The sequence below is a fragment of the Harpegnathos saltator genome, unplaced genomic scaffold (assembly GCF_003227715.2).
Source record: "Harpegnathos saltator strain DR-91 unplaced genomic scaffold, Hsal_v8.6 scaffold187, whole genome shotgun sequence".
Lineage (NCBI taxonomy): Eukaryota > Metazoa > Arthropoda > Insecta > Hymenoptera > Formicidae > Harpegnathos > Harpegnathos saltator.
In genome coordinates this window covers 968,123-994,333 of record NW_020229969.1, presented here as the reverse complement: position 1 = coordinate 994,333, position 26,211 = coordinate 968,123, and the positions used below count along the sequence as shown (strand labels likewise).

Sequence of the window (26,211 nt, the reverse complement as noted above, 5' to 3'; positions counted from 1 at the left end):
GCCGCTACGCGCGCGTATTTATGCAGGCCGCCTAGTCGTTACCATTCGTGATTTCAGTTTGCATACGGGCTAATGTACGTACAAACGCGACCGCGGCTTCGTTGGATTATTCGCCCGCGACTATTAACAATACCATGCATGGTCGGACGGCCCTCACCCTTCAGTAGCGACAAGCTCGAAGTCGGCCTCGCCGGATCCGACACGCATCGGATTGATGGAGTGTCATTGCGCGCGATACGATCGTTCAACATCGATCGCGCGCGTGCACGTGAGATTTCCCGCCATCACTCGGGCTTTTCATCGGCGTTCTGACGTGAGATCTCGCGCTGTTACATCGCGCACACGGAAAACTGACAATTGCAAATTTTCCGCTACACGAGGCTCGGTTGTGGTAACGGAAAATACTGTTTCGCGAAGAAAGCCGAAGAGCGAGCCATTTGCATCAACAACCGCTTTCGGTTAAAGGAACTCAAATCTTCCGCCTCGAAGATATATACCTTCTGCTCAAACAATATCCGGAATTGTTCATTTAAATGACGCGCGTTTAGGATGTTTCAAAGTCCCTTTGTGGTTAAGTTGGTAACACTATGCTCAACTTCCATAGAAAATCAGAGCGCGATCTGTCAATTAGTTTGTTAGTTTATGTTAGTTTATGTGGCAGTTGTTTATGTCAATCAACTTCAGGTAGCATCTGCGATTTTTACGATGAATTGCGGAGCAAAGAGTTTGCCTCAAATTTTGTGTTTTCAACGAAATTTCTTGTGCCGTCGCGTTGAAAATACAACAGAAAATATATGGGGATAATGTATTTCGAAAACAGGCGTAAGAGTGGTATATTGGGTTGTTCGGAAAGTAATCTCGGTTTTTTCAAATAAATGGTCTTAGTTGCCTTTTTAGGCAGTTAATCTCATTTTAAACCACAAAATCATTTTACATTTTTACAACGCACATTTCAAGCTTCATTTCAGGATATCAAAAATTGGCACGACGAGTGGATCAGCACAAAAGAGGAACATTTTTTTTATCGCGGAACTCATTTGCTGCCTGAAAAGTGGCAAAATGTTATAGCTAACGACGGAAAATACTTGAATGATGTATTGTTTATTCTTCTATTTTACCAAGTTCTATAAATTTGAACAAAAACTGCGGAAACTTATTCAAGTACCTAATATATCGGCGCTCCTGTGAAAACTTACTGAGCTCCTCTTCGTTCCCCGTGCGTGTTCTCTTTTGTTTTGCTTACTTTGCTTACTATTCTCCCGCTCGTCCGCCGATTTCAATTTCAACGTTGATTTTCGCGTTTGTATCAACCGGGTTAGTCTCGCGCCTGTTGCATGCGTTTGTTTGCCTTATTCTTTCCTACGCAAACACCGGTCGTACTGCGTACGCGTATCATCCGCACGGAGAATTAAGTCTCGCCACTGCCGCTATTTAATGTTAGCGTTATCGTTATCGCTGTTGTCGTTGCCGCTATCACGACAGGGCGAGGGATCGCCGTGAGCCGCAGCAAGACTGCTGGGATTAAATCGCTGTCGGGAATCGGCATATCCGGCCGATCGAGCTCCCAGCGGCGACGGGCATTGTTTTCGTACGCGACGCGTCGTTCTGATCGAAAATCAACCGACCCGCGTAACGACTCGCCGTGCAAAATATTTACGCGCACTTATTATCGCCGCGAGCGGTTCATAAAATGTTACCGTGAAATCCAGGTGTTTGGAATCTCCGGCTTGGCCGGAGGTAAACCGGGGATGAATACTTTCCATCTCGATAAATTGCAGCTGTAATCGTGACGCTATTATCGCCCGAATCGATGCGTGAGCCAATCGCTCGGTGCGTCAGCGGCAAATGAACAATTAACAATCCCAAATGATGTAATCCCCCGTGTGCGCAGTCGAGTTTTATCTGCCGAGTCTCTCTCTCTCTCTCTCTCTCTCTCTCTCTCTCTGTGCATGCACGTTTTAGTTGTATGTTAATTAAACGTATAATCAGAACAAATTGGAGACCGCGCGCGGGGGGTACTGCTCCTTAATGGCGGCGCTTCTCTGCCGGCCGTTAGCGATGAAATTGGATTGTTTCGTAAATTCGATTAACAGCGGCCGGTTGTTACGTGCGGGCGGAGCTCGCGGGAGGCTGTCGCGACAATCATGAGCGTCGTCGTGAAGCATCGACCGCTCGGGAACGGCGAAATAAATTGCTTCCAAGACGAGAGAGAGAGCGAGCGAGAGAAAGAGAGAGAGGTGGGAAGGGAAGGGGGGGAGGAACGGAGACGCGAGAGATTACCGGTCGCTCGTTCTTGAGATTCTCGTAAATTTGTCGGGAACGTTTGCGCTCTCTCCGGCGAAATGAATAATACGGAACATCCGGGGCTTCCTCTCTCTCTCTCTCTCTCTCTCTCTCTCTCTCTCTCTCTCTCTCTCTCTCTCTCTCTCTCTCTCTCTTTCGCATCGAAGTCCTCGATTGTTATTTAACGAACGGGCCGCGCTCCTCCGCCTTTGAGATCCCTCTTGCGCTTTTGAGAACGGAAGACACTCCTCATTTCAATTTCGCGGAGTCAGCGGCGCGCGCGAAGCGGGCCGAAAAAGCGGCGGAGAGAGGGGGGAAAATTTCCAAGTTTCACACGTCTAAGCACTCGCAAATTTCAGTCTTTTCCAATTGTCTCTCGCGCTCATGGCGCCGGCCGGAGGAACGTTCGGAGGTATGGGCAGTACGTTCTCTAAAATTCGATTCAAAGAGGAGCGCGAGAGAGAGAGGGAGGGGGGAGGACAGAGCCGGCAGTATCGTAAGGAGGAGCTCCGCTGTGTTTCCAATAAAGGCGAACTTGCTTTTCGCGGCGCAGCCAGCTTTTCGTAATCTCTTAGCCGTGGTTAGCTGCCGGCCGGGCATCTCGAACTGGTGCTCGCTCGCCAATTGCTTATTCGTGAGTTATATTCTTCTTAGCCTCACCTGCTGCCTCTTCGGCCCGCTCGGCCCTCCTCCCACTCTCTCTCTCCCCCTCGATTCTTCTTTCCACACGTGCGCGCGCGATTTGCGCGAGGGATAATTAATTAAATTAACTGAGATACCCCCTCCCTCCCCTCTCTCTCTCTCTCTCTCTCTCTGTCTGTCTGACGCTAGCTGAACCGAGGTCGAGGTAGACCGTCGACCTAAATTTCGAGATTAATTTCGTGCTATATGCTTATTAGACAGTAATTTCCATCAGCATTATACACTGCGATACGTTACGAAGCTGGTAAAGTATACACATATAGCCATGTATGTGCGTGCGTGTGTATGTGTTAAGCGTATTAATAAATTACTAAATCATGAAGGTATCAATTGCCCCGTCACAATTTAAAGGGTTACTGCCGCGAAGATGAAATAACACTATGCTTGGAATAAGATCGGAGAACGTAATTTATCGATACCAATAACTCGACTGTATTTACGTCAGAGTTTATCCTCGTTGATTATGTTCGTACTCGAGTGTGTATGTGTCATTTTATCCTGAATCAGTCTTGGGATTCTTTCAGATTTTCCGGTGATTCCCCCGCCCCCCTCCCCCCCCTCTCTCTCTCTCTCTCTCTCTCTCTCTCTTTCTGTCTATTTTACACCGAAGCACAGTTTCGATTTCGATTGTTATTTAGGATCGCGGGGCATTACGTGAGTGTCAGGTGAGGGCTCAGGTTCCCCGAGGAATTAATCTGTCAAAGGCCGGGTTCAGTTCTCCGCCTCCAACGTCCGCTGTCAATTAGCCGGACATATCCGAAGGGTGCGCTCGTACCTGGCTGTAAAGGCACGTTCGTCTGTCAAGATTCCGCCGTGGAGGACGGAAGCCCAGCGTGAAGCTCGGGAGTCACGCGCGGTTGGTAATACCGAAAAGTATCAGTGTCGAACGATCCGTAGGAATGACAAAGAACAGGACGGTCGCCCTGTTACTTGAACTACTCGGCCGTGACCTGCGACGGTCCCTAAAAAATTTCATACGTAATTGTCTGTCGGCCTTTTCTCTCTATGACGATCTGTGTTCTTTCGCGCGGTGTCGCGCGCGGAAATGTATTAGGAATGTGATGTAGGTTGTTTTTCTCTCGAAAACTGATTTACTTAAACAAGATAACGAACGAATAGCTTAATCAAAATATTTTCCTCCGTTTTCTACAACTTTTTCCCATCTTTCTAGCAAAAGACGGATTGATTCCGCGACGATAAAAAGATTCCTCTTTGGAGTTGATTCAATTTTCAACAGATTTTCGTACTTTTTCGAAGTTACGAAAGTGTGTATCCTCTAGAGCAGGGTTGCCCAACATATTTCGCACCCCTAAAAATTTATCAATGAACCTTAGCACCCTCTATAAAACAAGTTATTCGTATGTTTTATGGTAAAAATTAGTTGTTAGAGTTTTAAAGTAAGAAATTAATTTATTACGATCAACGTTTAACGCTTTGGCAAGTTCTGAAGCGGATTGTGCTGGATTTTTGTCCAGTAATGCTTGTAAATCCGCATTTTTAAGCTTTTTCGCTCATCCCGAACGATCTTCGCCGTTAACATTAAAATCACCACTTTTGAATAATCTAAACCATTATTCACACCATAAATTAATATTAAAGTATTAATAAACAGTAGCTGTGATCTGTGATTGGAATGTCTTTGACAAAACTGACATTAGTGCCATCTGTTGCAAAACCCTCAAAATAACTTTCCTAATAACTTAACTAACGAAGCGATAGTCTCGGCCTGTTTAGGACATCGAATTTCATGTGATTTTCAAATTTTTTGTTCATCTGTGCAAAACATTCCCTACGGAAATCTTAATTAATCCTAATTGCACCGGTCAACAGAAAGATCGTTTCCTTGATTAGACCTTGATAGACCGCTAATTCTAATTTTGTGAAGTTGATGATAGATATAACAATAAGAAGTAAAGCTTAACTCTAATTTACATGATGTAGTAAACGAGAGAATCAAAAGAAAATTCCTCAAAGTCATCTTTTTAGAAGCATTTCTTCCGCTCCGAGCTGGTACGAATGGCAGTCTCGTAACTTTGTGAATGATATATGTGGTTTAATTTCTTGTAGAAAGGTAGAATTTTAATCCTCTGTTTCAAATTTGATCATTCGAAAAGCGTGAAAACCTGCTTAATAATGTAATCCTTAAAGGGAATGTTCACTTTTCTGACAGTACGAAAGAGATAAAAATGAAAAATTATAGTAAAAATATCTATCGTTGTTTTATCTTCACGACTTATTACAAATGTGCGAACTATTCGAATTCGAATCGAATCTAATGTAATTCGATTCGATTCGAATCCGAATCCCTATGATTCGAATCCGAATAGAAATCAAATACATTATCGTTTGCGTGCATCAGCTACAAAACGAGCCATCTGGGCCTGTATGTTTGAATCCTTAACTTGTAATTAACTTAACTTATAATTAATAATTTAATTATAAATTACTTTAAACATTTAAATATATATTTTACTTTAAGAGATGATATTATAATATCAATATTCCCTTCCGTATTAAAATCTTCCATCATTATTTACATGTTTCAATCAATTAATTAATAAGTCATGTTGAATTTTTTAATGAATCGATTCGATTTCATTCGAATCGATTCGATTCGAATTCGAGTGAAATTTCATAGATTCTATTCGATTCGAAATTTAATTAAAAAAATGAGATTCGATTCGATTCGATTCGACATAAAAATTCTTGATTCGCGCATCTCTACGACTTATATATATCCAACAATTTACAGAATTCAGAGACTTTTAAACTTAACTTTTAAAAACCGGAGGAGTCTTAAAATACAAGCTCGACCCGAAGCGAATGATGCGAAATTTGCTGACCACTGCTGTACCAGAGCGAAATAACGATTTTTATAAATAAGTACATCTCTCACGCGATTTCTTTCTCTTGTATTATTTGTCTCAGATACCGCGAGGTAGCGAGACGTGAAAAACAGCGCGATGTCGACGACATCGCATTTATATCGCATCGACGACACGGGACACCTTGGATCAGCGCGAATATCGGAGAAACGCTCGCACGAGCAGCGTCGGTGAGTCATAAAATTTGATCAAGGGCGGACTTCATGAGGTCGACATTCGTATTTCGATTTCGCGTGATATCTCTGAAGCCATCAGAAAGTTGAACGTTTCCATTTTGCCTCATGACATTCATTCTGTTCAAACGCGCACCACCTCCCCCTCCTCCTCCCCCGGAATGCCTGCCGTTATCAACGGCTGTCTAGAAAGTATGAAATTTAGAATGTTTGTCACACGCGGAGACGCACATCGATATCCGCCGTTAGAAAACCTCGCTTCCGACGCGAACAACGCGCGTTTAACGGTATTCCGATTACGCAGAAATTTCCGAGAGCGGCGCTTATCAGTGATTAAATATAATCATCTTTTTTTCCGCCATCGTTATATATTTCGGACGTTATTCGCCGGCGCGATTAATTAATTCCTCGATAATTATCGACACGATGAATTGTATTATTCGCTTTCGCCGTGCCGCTCAGTGAAATCGATTACCGCTGGTATTTTAAGTACTCGCCGAAACGCCTGAGCCGTTATCACTCGCAGATCGAAGGTTATCGAGACTCCGGCGAAACTGCGATAACCATTCGCGGCGGCCGTTGCTCGCTCCTTCGCGCGGATATTTCGCTCGAGGCCGTTCCCCGAATCGCCGCGGGCCGTTCCCCGAATCGTCGCGGTCCAATTATGCCGATCACGATTATCACGCGGATATCTCTGGAATTCAAATTGCAGTTTTTAATCGCGATCACAGAGGCGGTCGTACAGAGGAAGCTATCTTTCTCAGCCGCGGTCAGACAGCTTTAATATGGTGCGCGTGTCATATCGTGCGCGCGCGGTATTCATGCGTTTTATTCCTTCCCGCTGCGGACGTTATTGTGTGTGTTTCATAAAAATCGGTAGCACAAAAGAGCGCCGTCGAGGGTGTCTGAGGATATGTAATAAAAATACACGGCCGGACGTACGGCGAGAGGCGAAGAATGAGGAAGCGCGGACGGATCTGTTCGCATAAAAATAACGTCGCGACGGTGCGCGATCAAATTCACGATGAAAAGACCCTCCCCTGTCTCTCCCTCCTCTCCTCCAACCCTCCCTCTCCCGTCCGGTGAGAATTCGCCGAGGTTTCTCTCTCGGTGGACGAGTCATCGAGTCAACCTCGGTCTCTCTCTCTCTCTCTCTCTTTTTCGTCGGTATCCTCGACTCGGCGATAAGGGGCGGTTTCTCCGCCAAGCCTCCCTCCACCCCCATCCCCATCCCCAGGGATGTTTTATTCAAGCGTCGGCACATACTCCGTATGCTAAGAACCTGCTTGCGCTTCTCGGCGCGGATTTGTCCGCGCGTTGCCGTCATTTGGCGCACCAATTTCCGGCCGCAGCGTCGTGAGTCTTCGAGCGGCCGCCATGTTGGGGGTGGTTAGTCTCGGCGCTCGCAAAGGGCGTGCTGCTGATGACGGCCGATGACGAGAGCCGAACGCACATAAGCGGAGAGCCTTAGGGTCGAGGGAGAGAGCGGAGCTGAATTTTTTCGACGAGTTCCCACCGATAACTCTCCCCTGACCCTCCCCGACCAGCTCCCCACTTTCCTACGTCCGCTTCAACCCCGTGCGGAAGTTGCTTCCGGCGGCGGCACGGAGTTCGATTAAGAGAAGCGTTTACGAGGATCGCCGTAGCGGCAGTTCGAACTTTATAGACTACAGCGAGAGGAAGAGAGAGAGAGAGAGAGAGAGAGAAAGAGAGAGAGAGAGAGAGAGAGCATTTTACGAGGGACGAGCCTGCGAAATACAGCGCTCGGATCGAAAGTGAATATTCGTGTATTCGTTCCGCGATTATTTCCCGCCCAGTCGGCTCCGGCTGCTCCGTTTCTTCTTTTCAGCTGTGCCGTTCGGTCGATCGTGCGGAATAGCGCTCGTTTAATTATCTCGCGGAATCGCGCATGTTCTTTTTACGTCGGCAAGTTTCATCAATGTCAAATCTCTGCGATTGTGCGCGCGTGTGAATTAATTACTCACACACATGCACACACGTGCATGCATACACGCACAAAATTACTCGGTTGATGCAACTGAATTTCAGTTACGACAAGCAAATCAACTGGAAATTCAAGGAATCAACTGAAAATTCGGTTGCGACGCAAGAGAAATTCCGCTAGCAGGTTCCTCTTGTCTTAGAAATATATTCACTCACCTGAACCGGGCATTAAAGCTTAAAGGCTACTATGGATGAAATTTCACTCCATGCGAGTTTCGTTTCGTGAATGTTTATTATTGAATGTTAAATCATCCGCTGTAAACAACAACTTCTTTATTTTTCATCTAATATCCAATAATAATAAAACATTTAATTTTAAGCGTTTGACTTTTTTATTTTAAAAATAAAAAAATATATATATTGGGCTGAAATTTCACCCATGACAACATTAATGTGATTTCCTTTGATGACAGCTTTTAAGGGTTAATGTCGTGAAGGGTACAAATTTCGTTCTTCACACGGTTAAACAGAGCTTTCCCGTGCACAGGGTGTGGCATCAACATACAGGTTAGTACGACGGGTTGCTTGCTTCCATTCGGATGATAATGCAGAGGTTGCCGAAAAAGTCACTCGTTGATCTTGTCGATAATGATATTTGCAGTGTTTTCAGTTATGATGAGCGTAACTAATTTTGCACCGGAATCATTTATGACAGGAACCAATATTCATTCAAAATTCCTCATTAAAATGTAGAATGCTCAAATTTTGAACTTTTTATCGAAAAAAGTGGCTTATGAGTCTTTTGATATGCTTATAAGCAGCAAACACTTCGAAAAACAAACGCTTTTTTGATAAAAGAGACGTCAAAGTACAAGATTATGTAGCGAAAATATGTCGCTCAATAGTTATCATCAATTGAGTTATAATCAAATCATATATCATCAAATAATTTATACTGCGTTTCCGGTCGATTCATATTTTTGCGGAATCGATCTATACCAAAAACGATATGAGACGGTATATATAAGGCTTCTAAATATTTCTGTATCATTTTTTCTAATCTCCTATCGAATTCCTATCGAACTTTCCAATGCAAAAAGGAAATTAAGAAATGATGAGAAACAAGATATGTTGCATTATTTATCCCCTTAACTATTATTCCTTTTTACTTTACTTAAATTCGTAATGTTTATTTCTCAGTATCACTTTTTAAACATTATTTTCGTTAATTTAACGAGGTTCGACTGCTATCATAAACGATCACGATGCAAGGTTAGTTTCATTCATCATAACTGGGAGCACGGCAAATATCATTATCGACAAGATCAAAGAGTGACTTTTTCGGCAACCTCCGCATTATCGTCCAAGGAGTAGGCAACTCGTCATACTGACCTATATGTGGACGTTATACCCTGTATGTAGGGGGAGGGAGAAACACTTGCGCGGGCGACTTGAAAATCGCATCATTGGCAGCGTCTCATTCAACTTCCTCAGACGAATCTATTCGGTCGCGGTAACTGAGATTTCGTTTCTCTTCGCATGTACGATACAGTTCCACGCTTTCTGCGAGAGTAGCCGAACACTCCGCTGCGGTAACAACATTTTCGAGACGGAAAATTTAGTTCCCCCAATCGAAAGTGTTATTGATGTCGTGACGGTTCTTTGATTTGCGAAATATGATTTTCTGCTACTGCAATTGAACTTCACGTAACAGAAAATTCCCACTTGTCCACTGCGGAATATTTTTTTGCGTGCACTAACAAGGAACATCCGTGAAATGTATGTCTCCGATTTCGACGAAACTTGGCATATTTGTAGAGTAGCCAAAAATAAAAGACCCATATTATTTTTATCGGTAATGGCTCAGGTTTAAGAGGTGAAACTGCTCCTCAAAGTTTCGTCCCCTTTGTGTTATCACGATAATTATTGCAGATAGGAAAAAACTTTTTAAACAAAAATTGAATAACATAAAAAACCGTACAATTTTTGTTTAACAAATTTTTTCCTATCTGCAATACTTATCGAGATAGCACGAAGGGGAAGAAACTTTGAGGAGCAGTACCCTTTAAACCTGTGCTATTACCAATGAAAAAAATATGGATCTCTTATATTTGGCTACTTTACAAATATGCCAAGTTTCGTCCAAATCAGAGACACACACTTCGTGGATGCTCCTTTTAAGAGCAAAACGTTCAAGGCCTCTGCTTAACCGCTTGACGGCAACCGAGGAATATCGCGTTAATATGAATCGTCTCTCTTTCTTCGCGTCACACGAGTTCGATCGCTGGTTTCCCTTGTTGTCTCGACCAAAAATATCTGTATGCTAATGCAAAAGCTCTTCTCCCTCTGGTGTATCCGTTTCCGTTAATTTTCGCCCTGCCGAAAGGAGGCCCCACCCTTGATGATTCCGAAAACTCTTGTCATCCCTTTCGCGTTCGCGTTATTTACGCGTCGCTCCCCGGCGGGAAAATAGCCGAAGGGCTGTTTCCCCGAGAGAAGAGTGACTTGTCGCAAAACGACATCGCCGGGGCTCGCAATAAGATGTTGAAAGAGAAGCGACGCGCGGCCTCTCGGGTGTGAGAATTTCTTTCGCGTTTCCCCGAAGTTTCGGCTCGTGCGCCAAGAGAAGGGGAAAGCTCGGCCCCGAAACACCTACTCCTCGCATGGGCGCATAATAAGGGCGATTAATTTTCTCGTGATCTCTCCTCGCGACAGGATCCGTCATATCGCGTCCGCGTCGCTGTTGTTTACGCAATTTCCAGTTTCGGGTACAACTGCCGCTCAGCGCTCGCCCGCGCAATATCGCCCGCAATTAATCGTCGCGCTATCGCGCTATCCCGACTGTGTGTGTGACACGACTTTCAGACGTTGAGGAGAGAAAACCCGTCTTGTAATTAATACCAGCAGCCGGTCGCGTAAGCGCGCTTGTAATCTCGCGGGACGAGCCAGTCGGAGAAAATCGACGACACGCGCGGAATCCGAATTCTCGCGCGTCGGCGATGGCCGCTGCGGTCCCGATTAAAGGCAGCTGCAGCGGCACGCGGCAGATTAATGTCTCCGCAATGACACGTAAAATTAAACGCCCCAATTCGGACAGAACGTCGCGGAATGATAATGCTGTACTTACCCTCGCTTGAAGCAAGCGTGCGACGGAGCGGCGCACGAAAGCTTTCGCCACGGACGTAACGGCATGAATCGCGAGACGCTCGTTCTCACGAGAGAGAGAGAGAGCTTGCGAAGAAAAGAGAAGAAAGGAAGGAAGAGAGGAAAAGGGGAGAAAACGAAGGAGACAAGGAAGAAGGATCGACTTTCGCGTCAAACTTCAATCTCCGAGGTCGCGGCCGTTTTTTTCCTCGGCGCGATGCGAGGTAAAGGTAATGCGAAAGGTTTCGAGCGCCTCCCCCCTTCCTCGTTGATCCGGCATCTCCCTCCTGCCCGTCGTGAGCGAGAAGCGAGGTGCAACAAATCAAAATGACAATGGCGGTGCGTGGGTGTGTGTATGTGTGCGCGAAAAAGGACAACAAAAGAAGATGAAGAACAAAAGGCGATTGCCGAGGTGGAGATGACGTTTAATCGTAAATCAATAAAATTAATGAATTAAATAAATAAATTAAAAATGTTTATACACATATCTATATATATAATATATATAATATAATATAAAACATAAATAGGGTCCCGAGACTGCTGGAGCATAGCGCGCACCCCCCTCGCTCCCCCTTCCCGCCCTGTCACTTTTGCTCGCGCCCGGAGGTCGTCGTCCTTCTCGTCCTTGTCGTCGTCATCGCCGTCGCCGTCGCCGTCGCCGTCGCTGTCGTCGTCGAGATGTCTTACGGATGAGAGATCTCGCGCGAGCTCTTAATTAGAACGAAACTAAAACGGATACTCGGTAGACGCGCTTCCCTGCTTCCTCCCCCCGCTTCCCACCCCGCGTCGCGAGGACGTCGGAGGATGCTTTCGAAATCGGCCGATTATTCCTCCTCGCGAGGCGAGGACATTTCCTTCTTCGCGACTCCGACTCCGACTCGCCGAGATGCTCTCGCCCTTGCCCCACCTCCCCCCTCCCCGCTGCTCCTTGCCCTTTCTCTTTGTCTCTATCTCTCTTTCTTTACCTATCTTATACCTCTGGTTGTTTTAGCTAGCCTAATGCGTGTTACACTATTGTATTTTACATTAGATCGTTTTTGCCCACGTGGTCTCTCCTCCGCGATTCCTTCGCCGACGCCGGTCGATCTCCTCCACCTTCCCCTCTCTCTCTCTCTTTCTCTCTATCTCTCTATCAGCTGCAACTACGGGCGCGATACCTAATTTCGCTTACGGATGATAACGTCGAGGTCGGAGCTCCGACGGAAACGCGGAAACTGCAACATCGTCGTTGCCGTCGGAGCGATTCCCGTTGAGAAATTGACTTCCCCGGATTTTGAGGCGCCCTCGCCTAGGACTACCATCGCGTTCGGCTCGCGTTCTCGGCTGTTGAACATCGTGTATCAATGATTTATGCCGATGGGCATCGAGGACGTTCCCGGCGACTTTTCATCCCGAGTCGCTAGTTTCCCGAACTCTCCGCGTGCGCGAGACTTTGCGTCGATCAAGGATCGTCCTCTTCGCGATCGCGGCTGGCGAGAAGACCAAGGTAGAGGCAAATCCGAGCGAATTGGAGCGCGACCCCGTGACCTCCCGGCGACAAGGACGAACGAGAATGCGGCGCAGATTCCCCCCTCCCCCCCGTCGCTCTTCGACTCTTCTCACCCCGCGGCTCGATCCTGAGCGCCGAAGTTTCGCACTCCCGGCTAACAGCCGAGGTTGAGGGACGCGGGTCGTTGCAGCTCTGACAATGAGAGTGAAGAGCGCGCCTTTCCGCGCGCCTTCGAGAGCAGGAGGAGGAGAAGGAGGAAGAGGAGGAGGAGATCCTTGGCGTGATCGTCCCGACCATCTTGTGGCGACGATTCGCGCGGTCGTCGCGTTTGTCCTTGATCGAGACCCTGGGCTCTTTGGTATTGTTCTCCCTCGCGGAGACCCCGGAGAGAGATGCGAGGATACGACAACACCGCGCACCTTCCCCGGCGCGCCACCATGTCGTTCCTCTCGAGAACGGCGGCGCCGAGATTTCTTTCGAGGTCAAGCACCGTCATTCGAATTCGCGATAGTCGCCCCTCGAGCGCTCTTCCCCGATCATACGACGCCGAGATGAGAGCATCGGTAGAGTCGAGGAACCTACGTGTCCCCCGCCCTCCCTCCTGCTCCGTTTCGACCTTCTTTCCCTCCCTCCCCCCCCTCTTTCTCTCTCTTTCTCTCCCTTTCACGCCGGCACACGCTCATTTGCACATTCATGATCTCTCGCAATGCCATTCCTTCTGTCATTTTCATTCTCTCTCTCTCTCTCTCTCTCTCTCTCTCTCTCTCTCTCTCTCTCTCTCTCTCTCTCTCTCTCTCTCTCTCTCTCTCTCTCTCTCTCTCTCTCTCGCTCTCTCTCGCTCTCTCTCGCTCTTGCCCGAAGAACTTCCCGCGGAAGCCGTACGACGCGTACGCGCGAGTCGTACGACGATATTTTCTAGAAGGAAAGTACCGGTAATAACGCCCGTAGAAGTGGAAAAGCAGGAGAGGAAGAGCGAGGACATAAAAGGGAGGGACAGCGAAGCGATTAAAAGACAAGGAAGTGCGACAAGGGCAGGAGGGAGGGACAAGAAGAAGGAAGAGAAGGAGAAGAGAGGAAGACGAGAAAGGAGGAGCAGAGAGGATAAAAGTGAAAGAGCGGGAAAAGGAAGGGGGAGGGGAAATGACGTGAGGAGAGATAGCGATAGTAGCCGTAGAAATTGAAGAAGGTACGAATACCCGGTCCGGTCTGAACTAAAAGAGTTACACAGAACCCGTCCTAATGCCCGAGGTCGACGGAACCGAAATTCGTCGTTTTTATCTCACTTTCACTCTCACTTTCACTCTCACTCTCTCGCCAACTCACTCTCTCTCTCTCTCTCTCTCTCTCTCTCTCTCTCTCTCTCTCTCTCTCTCTCTCTCTCTCCCCCCCCCCATCCCTCCCGCCCTTCTCTCCCTTGCTTTCTGTTTCCTGCTCGTTTCTAAACCCGTCATCGTCTCCCTCTCATCTGTGCCACGAAATCCGTCCACTTTCCTCCGTTCGCACAATTTTCCCCTCCCCTTTTAGTCGCGCGTTGGCCCTCTCACGACTGTTTCTCGTGGGCTCCAAGTACACCTAGGCTAGAAAAGGGTCTACTCATGTCAAAGGGCCCCGCGCGATTATCGCTAGCAGTAGTACGAGGTAGAGAGTCCCAGCTTGCAGGAAAAGGGTGCCCTACGCCGGTTATACACACTTCCGGTGCTGATGACGTCCTTCGTCTCGCACCGCAGACCCGTGAAGCCATCCGCGCATCTGCAACAGAAAATCCCGTTCGATATCAGATACCGGGGGTAGGTGCACCCTGTTATTAGGGATGAATAGTTACTTTTTTTAATAACTTTTATCTAGGCGAGGGGGAGAGTACCGTTATCTATAAATAATTATTCTATAACTAATATCATTATGAATCTTGTCAGACTAATGGATATCTGATTTTAATCGCACAGTTAACCCTTTGAGACATGTATTTTTCAGAAAATCCGAATCACATGAAAATTTATATACGAGGGTTTCTGGGGTCGCTGATGACGAATCTGTTATCAGATTTTCGAAATTTAAGTTGGCGGATCCAAGATGGCGGACGCAAAAATGAAAAATCGCGATAATTTCGGTGACAATAGGTATATAGTGGGGTTTTTGGAGTCGCTGATTACGAATCCGTTATTAGATTTTCAAAATTCAAAATGGCGGCCACAAATATGCAAAATTAACTAGCCGAAAGACAATGTCAGGTAAATATATTAGAATTTTATGATCCACCAACTTGAATCTGCAATCTTGAACAATGAGTTTTAAATCTCGGATTTGTAATCAGCGGCCTTGAAAGCTAACCAAGTACAATTTTAGCTAATTTAATAAAAATTCTATGATCCGCCATCTTGAATCCGCCATCTCGGAAAATTAATTTTGGAATTTGGACCTCAGATTCGTAATTAGCGACCTAAAAAACTCCCAAATCTTGATTTTGAGCAAAAAATTCACTCATAGTTCGTGGAAAATGATTTTTTTCTGTAAAAATGTATATTTTTCACACTTTGTTTATTTATAATAAATGGACAACTTGTGCAAAACACTTTTTAACCTTTCATGTATGTTCCCATATCATATAAGAAGTTAAAAAGCGCAAAAAACCCGACAAGAATCCCTCAAATATGAAATATTTCATGAAAATGTGAGAATAAACAGGTGGTAAGTATACTTACCACTATGCCTCAAAGGGTTAAAGTAATATTTCAATCTTCTATATATATGTATATGTATATTAAATTTGCAAGAAACTTGATTAAATTTTATACTATTACAATTTGATACCATTATATCCATTTAATATGATCCATAATATCCAATCGATATCATTATTACGCAATATGTATCTATTCTTCGATAACGAAGTATTATAGTCAAGGATGATAAATGTTGATTGATGGATAATTTGGGATTATATCTTGAATATTGTCGCCTTTGTTGCAGGAATCATACGAGCGGTATTCATGATCGAAATTTATCTTTAAAATTTACGCCTGCGTTCATCAAGCGTAACGATTTATCGAGTAGAGAATTTATGGAATTTGCTGAAAAAATCCTGGTGAAGTTAAAGATTATTTATTCAATAGGCATGAGGACAAAACAATAAATAAAACAGTATACCTGTATAACTGTTATTCAACTGCATATAACCGCATATAAACAAATATTCGCGGAATATCCTTATTTAGTGTAAATAAAGCTGGCAATTGCGATTGCAGATCGGTGATAATTATAAAATAGCAAGTACTTTGTGTCGAGCACGTGATATGTCGTATTCAGTCTCCTAAATATTGGTTTTGTGAAAAGCTTGGTTGAATTTTACAGGTAACATCATACTCGTGGAATTCATATGAAATAGGTTGATAATATAATACGCAGGGTGTTTAAAAAACGGGTTTACTTTAAGGGCAAATAGTACTCACAAAGTGGAGGAAAAGAGTCCTAATAAAAGTGGGCCGATAAATTAACATTGTCGAAGTTACGAACAATTATTTATTTTAATTCAAGCAAATCGGCTGTACATGAAAACATTTTTGCTTTTTCTTGATTGCAGTAATACGATGTTATTCTTATCATACTGTGAACTTTGCGATAACTCTCTGCAACTATCAAGAGGCACGGTAGTGCCTCGCGCCAAGTTCAAGCGCAACGAAGTTGCGCCCGAACGACGCGAGGCATACCGTGCCTATATTACGCGAAACTGCGAGTTGAAACTAGGTGAGATATTCATATCTCAGTAATGGCTAAACCGATCGGGGTTTTTTCAATGCCAATCGATTCGGCCTTAAAAAATAGGAAGAAAAGTGTCCTTGTGTTTTTGTGTACGTTGTCTCTAAATGTAGATATTTTAAAATAAAGTCCAAATCACGGAAAATTTCGATTCAGTAAGGAAGTAAGAAACGCTAGACCGCAGAGGAGAGGGGATTTGTGCATCTCACTTTACCGACACCAGAGGCGTTATAAGCGCGCTGAAGAAGCAGCGAGTGCGAGTGAGCAAGCGATAGAGAGTAAGAGAGAGAAGAATATTGCTAGAATACAGGAGTAGAAATGTGTGAGAAAGAGAAAGAGAGCAAGAGCGAGAGAGAGAGAGAGAGAGAGAGAGAAAGAAGCCAAAACTTTTGCATTAAATATTTTTTATTGCATTGTTATAATAACTAATTTATTATAACAACAAATAAAATAACCATAAAACTCAGTTAATAAAACTCTAATAAATAATGAAAACACTGTTTTTGAAGTACCAGACTGTGTATTATTGGGAGTTTTCGATGCATTTATCTTCAGATTGCAAATCGCTCTCATTTGTAGAGTTGATGTTGAGTAGAGTTTTTCAGTTGATGCTATTGTTTTGTTATATCATTTTTATAGAGTAGAACAGTTTTGTAGAGTTTTATTTATAGTATTCAATAGAAGAATTTATTGTCAGAGATATAAGTTTTACTTGTACAAACTTATTACTTGTATAACGAAAATAATAAATTACATTGCTCAAAAATACACGCTCAGGTGCGGTACGATGCACAGTACTAAAAACGTAAACATTGCCGTTCACATCATTTCTTTTGTAAAGTAGTGTTGTAGAGTTTTATTATAGTTTTAAATTTTACTTCTAAAATTTTATATTACATATATAACTTGAAAAAAAATAATTTGGAATTTCTAAAAATAACACAGTACGTGTTGCGCGTGTACTTGACGCCTCTTTTTACCTTTTTGTTTAAAAAAGTAAGTTTTATACAACGTTACGGGCTCTCTGAGACGTGTCCCGACGGGACAAGGTCGCACGACTTTGAAAACAACATGTTTATAAGTACGCAATTGCCACGACCATTTTCATTATTGTTTACGCCACGGGCACGGCGGCGGACGGATCCGAATTTTCACGCTCGATCACAGCGTACGCGCGCGTGTAACGTGTAATATTCGTGCGTGTGTGTATGTGTGTGTGCGTGACGATCCAGAACATTTTGAGCAATAGCAGTGTTTCATGGTCTTTAAAGGTAAACTTTTATTGGTTAACTTGGTTAAGTTGAAGAAGCTAATTTGTAGTCTCGAGTCTTCGTACTCTTGGTGCGAGGCGCATTTGTCGCTGTAATACTAATGAGGAAACTCGTTTTTTGTTACAGATCTACTGGAGTTTGCAGCCACACGATACCGCGGTTATCGGGACGTAGTTTCGACGGACGCCGATGCCGTACCGGAGGATCCGGTTCGGGCCGAGCAGAGTCGGCTTGAAGGTGAGGTTCACCGATCGTTTATACATTTCTTCTTGATTTATTGCGATCGAAAACCGAGCGATTGAAATAAAAGCTGTTGAATTACAATGGCAAAGGATCAACATTTGTATCTGCACGCGCGCGCTTCCGCGAACTGAACTCAACCTAACCTAACTTTTAACCTAATGGTTTAACTAACGAAACTATATTTTTTGTTACAGATCCGCAGCAGAACGCGGCTGACTCTGTCTGCTATGTATCGGTGAGTCAGAGAAGAAAAGACATTTTTATGGTGATGGGTGGTTGCGATATCTCGAGAAAATCAATGCGGTTTAATGATACTTTTTTCACGCGTTGCTCGAAATAATCAGGAGATCGTGTCTTTCAATAACCGTATTACACAACAATTTTTAAGATATAATTTAAATATATAAAGAATTAATATAAAGAATAAATAGAGAATTTTTAAGATATAATATATAATTCTCTCTTTTATATTTACTCTGAATCATTAGAAGATACAGATATAAATGCTTTAGTTTGTTATTATATTGAAATCAAGGTATAGAATTATTTGCTGCGATTCAATCAATATAACTCCTGCTTCGAGTAGTGTGTGATGTTAAAATTTGATCAGATTTGCGTGCATCCGATTGCACGCAATTCTTATTCCGATTGATCAAATATCAATCTTCAATCCGCAATCCTTGATCTTCAATCCGTAACGGGATTTAGCCAACTCGCGCAGACCTTGCGCAACTCATCAACCGACGGAAATGTCTCGCGGACCTCGTGATCGCGCGAAGTTGAAGGCGAGAAGAGGAGCAAATTGCGACGGTTCACTTTTCACGAGAATGTGTGATTAACAATTTTTTGGTAAAGCGTGCATATAAATGGGAAGAAAATAGATGTTGGTTTATATTCCGAGCAAAAGCAACGGGACTTTTTCTAGGGATTCTTTAGGGATTTTTTTGAGAGACCTTTAAAGTATTTATAACTAAACTATTTATTACTGTTTATAACTCCGACGATATTAATTTTTTGACTCATGTTTATTAGGACTTTTTTTTCTCCATTTTGTGAATACTATCCTTTAAAGTCTTGAACTCTCTTTTTAAACACCCTGTATATGTATTACTCGCTAACGAAATATTATAGGCAAGGACGATAATTGTACTTGATTAATGAATAATTTGGGATTATTCCTCAAACGTTGTTCTGTTTGCTGCGGGATTTATATATATGGGCGGTATTCATGGTCTAATTTCATTTATGCTAAGTTTACCGAGTATAGCGATTGTCTCTTAACTAGAGCATTTATATGGAATTGTCTAAAATTCTCATCTAAAATTTAATTCTTGAACTGTAGGTCATTCGGGGGCAAGTTTAATTAACCATACAGAGAGAACCGTAATGTCCGTATCTGAAATATAAATAAGATAGTCGCGTTATGCACGGGTCTATCGATAGTTTTCAGGACGCCTCACTTTTGCGCTTTAGTAACTTTAGCGTGGCCGCAACGCAAGACGCAAGACTTGACGAATTATAATTAAATATCCCTTAAAATGGTGTCCTTACTTACTAGTGCGATCGGTTAGTTTTTACAGCACGTCTTATATCACGGCCGTAACAATTCGTGCACGAAGACTCGTAGGGCTCTCACGCTCAAATTGCCGTAACCGTAGACGTAAGGTGTAAACTTTAGAACCAATCAGGATATTGCTTTAGGTTCGTGGTACTTTGGAAGAAGATAGAATTGACGGTAAATCAGATCGCAGGAGCAGGAGCACTAGGATTCATCCGATTGAAATCGTACTTAGTCTGAATCCTAGTTGCACGATTACTTCCTTCTCATTCTAGACGGAGAGGGGGAGAGAGAGAGAGAGAGAGAGAGAGAGAGAGAGAGAGAGAGAGAGAGAGAGAAAGAACAAACCTAAAGCAATATCCTGGCTGGTTCTTCCGCTGTGTTTACGTCTTGCGTCTACAGTTACGGCAATTTGTGTGCGAAAGCCCTTACGATGTTGACGAATGAAGACGCCTAACAACATTGTTCGCCCGCAGCGAGCACGTTGAGCGTCGGGCACCTTTAGATGATGCTCGTGTTCCAAGAATTAAGATTGTGCAAGACTTTCGTGGCAGAAGTCGGGCGATGCTCGAACGTTTTTTGGGATCTAAATGGGACCTAATTCAGTTTCCCGAGGTTTCTAGTTCCTACGTGGAAAATTTGCCTAATCGCGCGACCCATTCTGATGTTCTAAAAATATTTTATGATCGGAAAAGCGATGATGATTCGGGTCGGAATGGTGGCATTTCGAAAATTTGAAATTTCCAAGCGGCAAATCTTACTTTTCAGATCTTACTTTTCTGCTTCTTGCTTTTCGCTTCCTACATTTTGCATTTACGTCGACCAAAATGTATGAAAAATTATCCTAGGATATCTACGACGTTCAAAAGCCACCAAACACTATCCTTGTTTCTCGAACGTCTTGCGAACATCCTCATCATTTCGCCAGAAACCTTTGTGACGACGGAGATTAATTACAATCACGTAGAATTAATTATCTTCTCTTTCTCTCTTTCCCGCTTGGTTTTTCAGCAGATACTCCGAACCGAAGACGCGCCGCTGATCAAATGTCGCTGTCGCAGCGACATTTATTAGCCCACCTCGGGACTTTTGCCCGAGCGTGAAGTGCGAGTTTCTTAATTTAACTAAATGTATGCGTCGCATCAGAATCTGCTCGACGGCATCTCGCTCGCGGTCCTCCCGAGAGCGCAGACGACGACGACACGGCGACGGGATTTCGAGGAGAGACAGACCGATGCGCGTCGCCCCTTTGGAAAAATAATGTTATGCCGCGCTGGCGCGGCGACTATTTATAGGCCGCGGTTAACTAACCGCGACGAGAGACGCGCGCGGATACGTTCGCGTGTTTCCTCCGTGTGGGATTAAGAAAGCTTCTCTCGCTCTTTTCTGTCTGTCTGTCTATCTCTCTCTTTCTCTCTTAGAGGCGCTCTGGTACTCCCGGAAAAATAAATTATAGCGCGACCTTTCCCCCTCTCGTTTCCCCTCTTCGCGCTTTTCATTCGGTCCCCCTCTCTCCTCCCCCTTCATGAAATCTCCCTTCCCTTCGCCCCTTTCCTCTGTCTCTCTTTGCCGCTAATTCCGTCGCGTCGTATTTTCGCCGTCGAATTCATCCGCGTACAAGGTATTAACGGCGTATAGAAGCGCGCATGCGCGCGCGACCTCATTCGCATCCATTTTCGGCGGCTCGGCTGGAGGCGGCGCTGCGAGCGCAGCGGAGGAGCAGCGCTCGCGCGCAGGCGACTTTATACAAGAGCTAATCTAATTTAAAGTCGCGCTCGCGCGCGAGTAGACTCATAAATATCCGGCAATAATCGCGCGTCGCGTCAGGCGGCGCGATGACGAGCGCGCGCGTATTCGGGCATCCTTAATCCGATACCGCGGCCATCTCTCCGGCAGCAGCGTGCAGTCTCTGCGATAAAGCGTGTATTTTTGTCACGACAAATTTGGAGCGTCTGAGACGCGCGCGCGTCGTTTTTATTTCGCGAGATCGCGCGCATAGGTGAGAAGGGAGGAGGCGGTGGCGAGCGGAACGGCGAGGACGAGAGCAGGACGAAGGATGCACGCACCGTTCCAGAAGTGTCTCTCTCTGCTGAAGAGAGGGGCGCCCCGGAAGAGAAAGAGAGGGGAGAGGGAGAAACGCGTTTCTTTTTGAGCGTCTGTCGCTCTCTCTTTCCTCTCTCTCTCTCTCCCTCCCTCCCCCCCCTCCCTCTCTCCTTTTCTCTCTTTTTCTGGCGCGAGTAGCGCGTTTAAAGTGTATTAAAAGAGTGACAGAGGACATATGTTAAGGGTCGTTAACGCGATAAATATGCGCAAAGATGAGGGCGCGGCGGTCGCCCGATATTTATCCGCGCCAAGGTGGCGGCGGCGGGGAGGGGGCGGCAAAAGGGGTCAGCGGTCGAATGAGACTTCATCGCGGATATCTTGCGAGCGCGTTGCTACGAGCCTTTTGTCGACGTTGCACCTCGCCGTGATTTAAGAGGGGAGAGAAGTTGCCGCCGAACAAACTAAAACTGTGGAGCGAGCGGCGGGGTCGTGAGGAGGAGGAGGAGGAGGAGGAGGAGGAGGAAGAGGAGGAATAGGAGTAGGAGGGGCAGGGGCAGAGACAGTGCACAATTTACCGTACCATTCACTTAAATCCATTAATGCGCTCCGACTGAACTTCGTCTACAGCCGGCAGCGAGTAATTGGCTTCCTATTGAGATTTATCGTAATCATGCATATGCCCTTTGTTTTCCCCGGGAAACACTCGCGGAAACTCTTTCGCGAACTCGGCCGCAGCGAGTTGGCGGCGTGGCGCGCTCGGCCACCTGCGGAATCAGCTGCGGGCGAAATCGATCGGTCGGCTCGCGAAAATCGGACGCTTGATTGTGGTAGAGTCGGGAGCATACGTTTAGTTTCCTTAATTTTAACTCAATTAGACTGTGCGATGGAATCTCTCAATGGAGCTCTCCTGAACGCTGCCAGTTCGGACGTGCCAGCGGGACGCAAGACCACTCGCGTGGGAATTCCTCCGGATTTTCCCGGATGCAGCGTAGATTACGATTATAATTTCGATTATGATTATAATATTGACGATTGAATAACGAATAAAAACAAAAATGAAAATCGTGACGGATTCATCGATTACGATAAATCCGATTATCAATTGGAAATGCTATTTTTGAGACAGCTTGAATAATATTTATAATTATATATAAATATAAATAAATAAATAAATATATATATATAATATATAATATTCTTGAGCTTGAAAAATATATTTATAATTATATATAAATATAAATAAATAAATATATATATATATAGTATATAATGTTACAAAATCCAAAGTGCACGCGACTAACATCCTGGTAGAATAAAAATTTTAAAAATGTTAACATAAAATAAATGGAGAAAAATATTGGGGTGACCCTGTGAACTTCTCCCACTTAGAGCCGCGTTGCATTTTCAATTTCTCGCATAGAAATGCCTCAGGCTTTCTCCGGATATTGAATAGTTTTTGTTTAGAATGTTCAAATTTGTCCCAAAATTGGTCCGATTACGATATCACTTGGAGGAATCATATTCTTATCTTGAACGTGATTTTTCTATTTGAAACATGATTTCTATGTTTGAGATCGAAACAGAAATATTCTAGGAGCTCGTCTTCGATTTTCAGTCAAAATCGTGTTGTTTTTTATTGTGGGGTATCCAACAGGAAATTCCATTTTTATATCGACCATTATATGCAATAGGATAAAAAATAGAAAAAAAGAATAAAATTCTAGTATGAAACGAAGATCGGCAAGAATATCGAGAAAATATTGGATTCCCTTGTAATATTATGTTAAGATTTTATATTCAAAATGGAAATATATATAGAGCCTTTTTTTTACTCGAGAGATACTTATCATTTATTTTAATTTAAAAGAGATGTTTTAAATTGAGCAAAATGCTTGGAACGGTTTGAGCTTTTTAAATATTCACATTCGTAAAATGTGCATAAATATTTAAAGCCTTTCAAATGTGCGATTTATTTTGAAATAGAAATAAGAATAGAAAAAGAGAGTACTTTATTTTTGGGAAAATGTTTAGCGGAAGAAATGAAATTTATTCGGGTCCCCATGTAGAATCATATTTCTCGAATATCACACGCTTCTAATTTGAATCTTTCAAATCCCTCAGCCGACCCATCATTTTCCTGAGAAATCGGAATAAATTCCGATCAAATACCGGAACGTTTTTCATAGCGGGAACTAAAATCTGCCTAAATCCCAAGAACTCCAATTAATAGAAGATCCTAATGATCGCGCATAATTAGATTTTACCCAAGAAATCTTCCACGCTCACGGGACGGAAAGGCAGGAAAAAAGGAAAAGGAGCGGGGCAGAAAGAGACGGGAAAAATAGGCGGCGAATAATGTAGTCATATTACGCTTTTTAAATCGTATTTTACTTTAAAATCGTCCGCCGCGTCGCCGCGCATTAACATACCTTCCGAAATAATCTCTCCTCAGGGGAACTGCACGCGCGGCGCAATTTCGGTGGGAATTAGGTGAGCCGCGCGGGAAAAATTCATGGTCGTCTTCGCGGAGCGGCGTTAACCCGAAAATTTCCCGCGTTATCGTCTTCAAAGTACTTTTACGGCTCGCAGGCGGAAATAAAGTATTCCCGGCGGGGAAGGCTCCTGGACGGTCGTTAAAAATCGATTTCTCCCGTCGACAGATTTTACGGGCCGCGCCGGTCGTTGCGCGTCGCCGCACGTCATCGTCGTCGTCGTTATAAGAGTTTTGCCGCGCACACGCATGCGTCGTGATATACGCGTAGCTCGTAAAAAATTATAAATTATTGAGGCTCGTTAATTCAGGCTGCTTGGCGACGCCGACATCGGTTTTCGCATCGGTTTTCTCGTGTGTGTTTTCTTCTCTTGTCCTCTTTCTCTCTCTCTCTCTCTCTCTCTCTCTCTCTCTCTCTTTCTCTCAATATCGATCGGTATTCCGTTTTCTGGGAGAGGAAGAGAACAGAAAGAATTTGTGAGCTCCAATACGGCATTATTCCCGTCACTCGGAACCTGTCGTCGTGATTGGCGACATCGGAAACCTTTTCCGTCGTCGTCGGCGGCGGAAACTTTCGGATATCACGGAAGTTTCGGTCGTGGAAAAACTCCCGTGATCTCTCGCACAGTCAAGTCGAAAGGGTGGCATCGTGAGAATCGCTGGCTCGAATTGAAAATTCAGAACTTTGCGGGAATATGATTCTCTGCTATTTCATTATTTCGTGCATGTGCGTTAGAAACTTCGTAGGCGGCATGTTATTTAACCCTTTAAGGGCATTATGAAGCAAAAAAATGTACATTTTCTTATAATGGTAGCTTTTCATGAGAAAGCAGTGCTTCATTTTATTTAAATAAAAGGTAATTATTTACAAAAAGTTGTACCTCTCAACCTGGATTTCTTTCATCTCGATATATGTATCTGATAAAGGATAGAATTGAAATTTCACTCCATGCAAATTTTTGATCTTATAAAAAAAAAGTAACCATATTAACAATATTAATTTTTATTCACATTAATTTTTATTCACACAAATAGAATAAAAAAGCCTAGTACCACTTTTACTTTCGACAAATGGTTGGCGAGATGTATCGTCAGTTAAATATTGAAAAAGTTATCAAATTTTCCCGAAATATCCCAAAAAAATTGGGCAAATAAAAAAATGTTTCAGACAAAAGTTGTTTAAATTAATTGGTAGAGAAAGATGATATAATAAAAAATTGGGGTTTCCATTTAAGAAAAGTAATGATTAGTGAATATCTCGAAAGGGGGGTGTCATGTGTAAACAAAATAGTTGTTTTATGTCCCTTTCGAAACTATACAATTTTTGTCTGAAACATTTCTTCGTATCTTCCCGAGTATATTTTCCGAGATTTTTGCCTGGCTCATTTAAAATGGGACATCCTGTACATTGTAAGATAAAGATATTTAAATATTCAAGTATCTTCTTCCGTAAGAAAGATATGTAATCTCGGTGAGTGCTAATAAAAGTTATTCGAATCTAAATTCTTTAATTATTTGCTATACGTTACACCTCGTGGATTTCTTTCAATATGCGTTCTTAAAAGGTGAATATTCTTGCGAATAATTTTTACAAATAAATACATTCAACGTTAAAATCACGAATGTAGTTTCCGAGATGTATTTAAAGTTTTGCAACTTTACATTGAATTATAGTTATAAAGTAAAGATTACTCTTACAGAAAATTCTATCCTTTATTAGATATATCGAGATAAAAGAAATTAAAGTTGAGAGGTACAACCTTTTGTAAATAATTACTTTTTATTTAAGTAAAATGAAGCATTGCTTCCTCATGAAAAGCTACGATTATAAGGAAATGTATATTTTCCTGTTTCAAAGAAAAATTCTCTCAATGTGAAAATATATGTATTAATATACGTAAATGTTATTATAGTCCCACTGAGCGGATATCTTTTATTTTTCAGACAATTTTTCTCTCTTGGTGCAGATTAAATATACAATCCATTCTCTGAGCACGTTTGATCAATGATCTCTTGTTCAGTTGAATTCGTTAAAAATGCATCTCTTGCATTTTTAATGATCGTTTAGAACAACGGGGGTTACGCCCGTTTCAATGATTTTTGCCGTTTATTCTCTAAATTTATTCAGTTCAAAAATACGTTTCAAACTGACGGTTTTTGGACGTCGCCGTCACTTGGTCAAATTTTCGGATAAATCAATCCGGATAATGGTCGAGGCAATTGCAGAGA

At 43.4% G+C, this 26,211-nt stretch overlaps 1 protein-coding gene across 2 annotated transcripts in view; it reads right to left on the bottom strand.

Moving 5' to 3' along the window:
- vn (membrane-bound neuregulin protein vein) overlaps positions 1–26,211 on the bottom strand; it is a 653,046-nt gene that overhangs the window by 55,489 nt on the left and 571,346 nt on the right. The window contains exon 5 of one of the 2 annotated variants that reach the window (XM_025297750.1): positions 14,314–14,372. In XM_025297750.1, coding sequence (XP_025153535.1) covers positions 14,314–14,372 — 59 coding nt within the window. Of the gene's footprint in view, positions 1–14,038; positions 14,373–26,211 lie in introns of those variants that run through there. The other variant, XM_019840561.2, reaches the window with a different exon arrangement.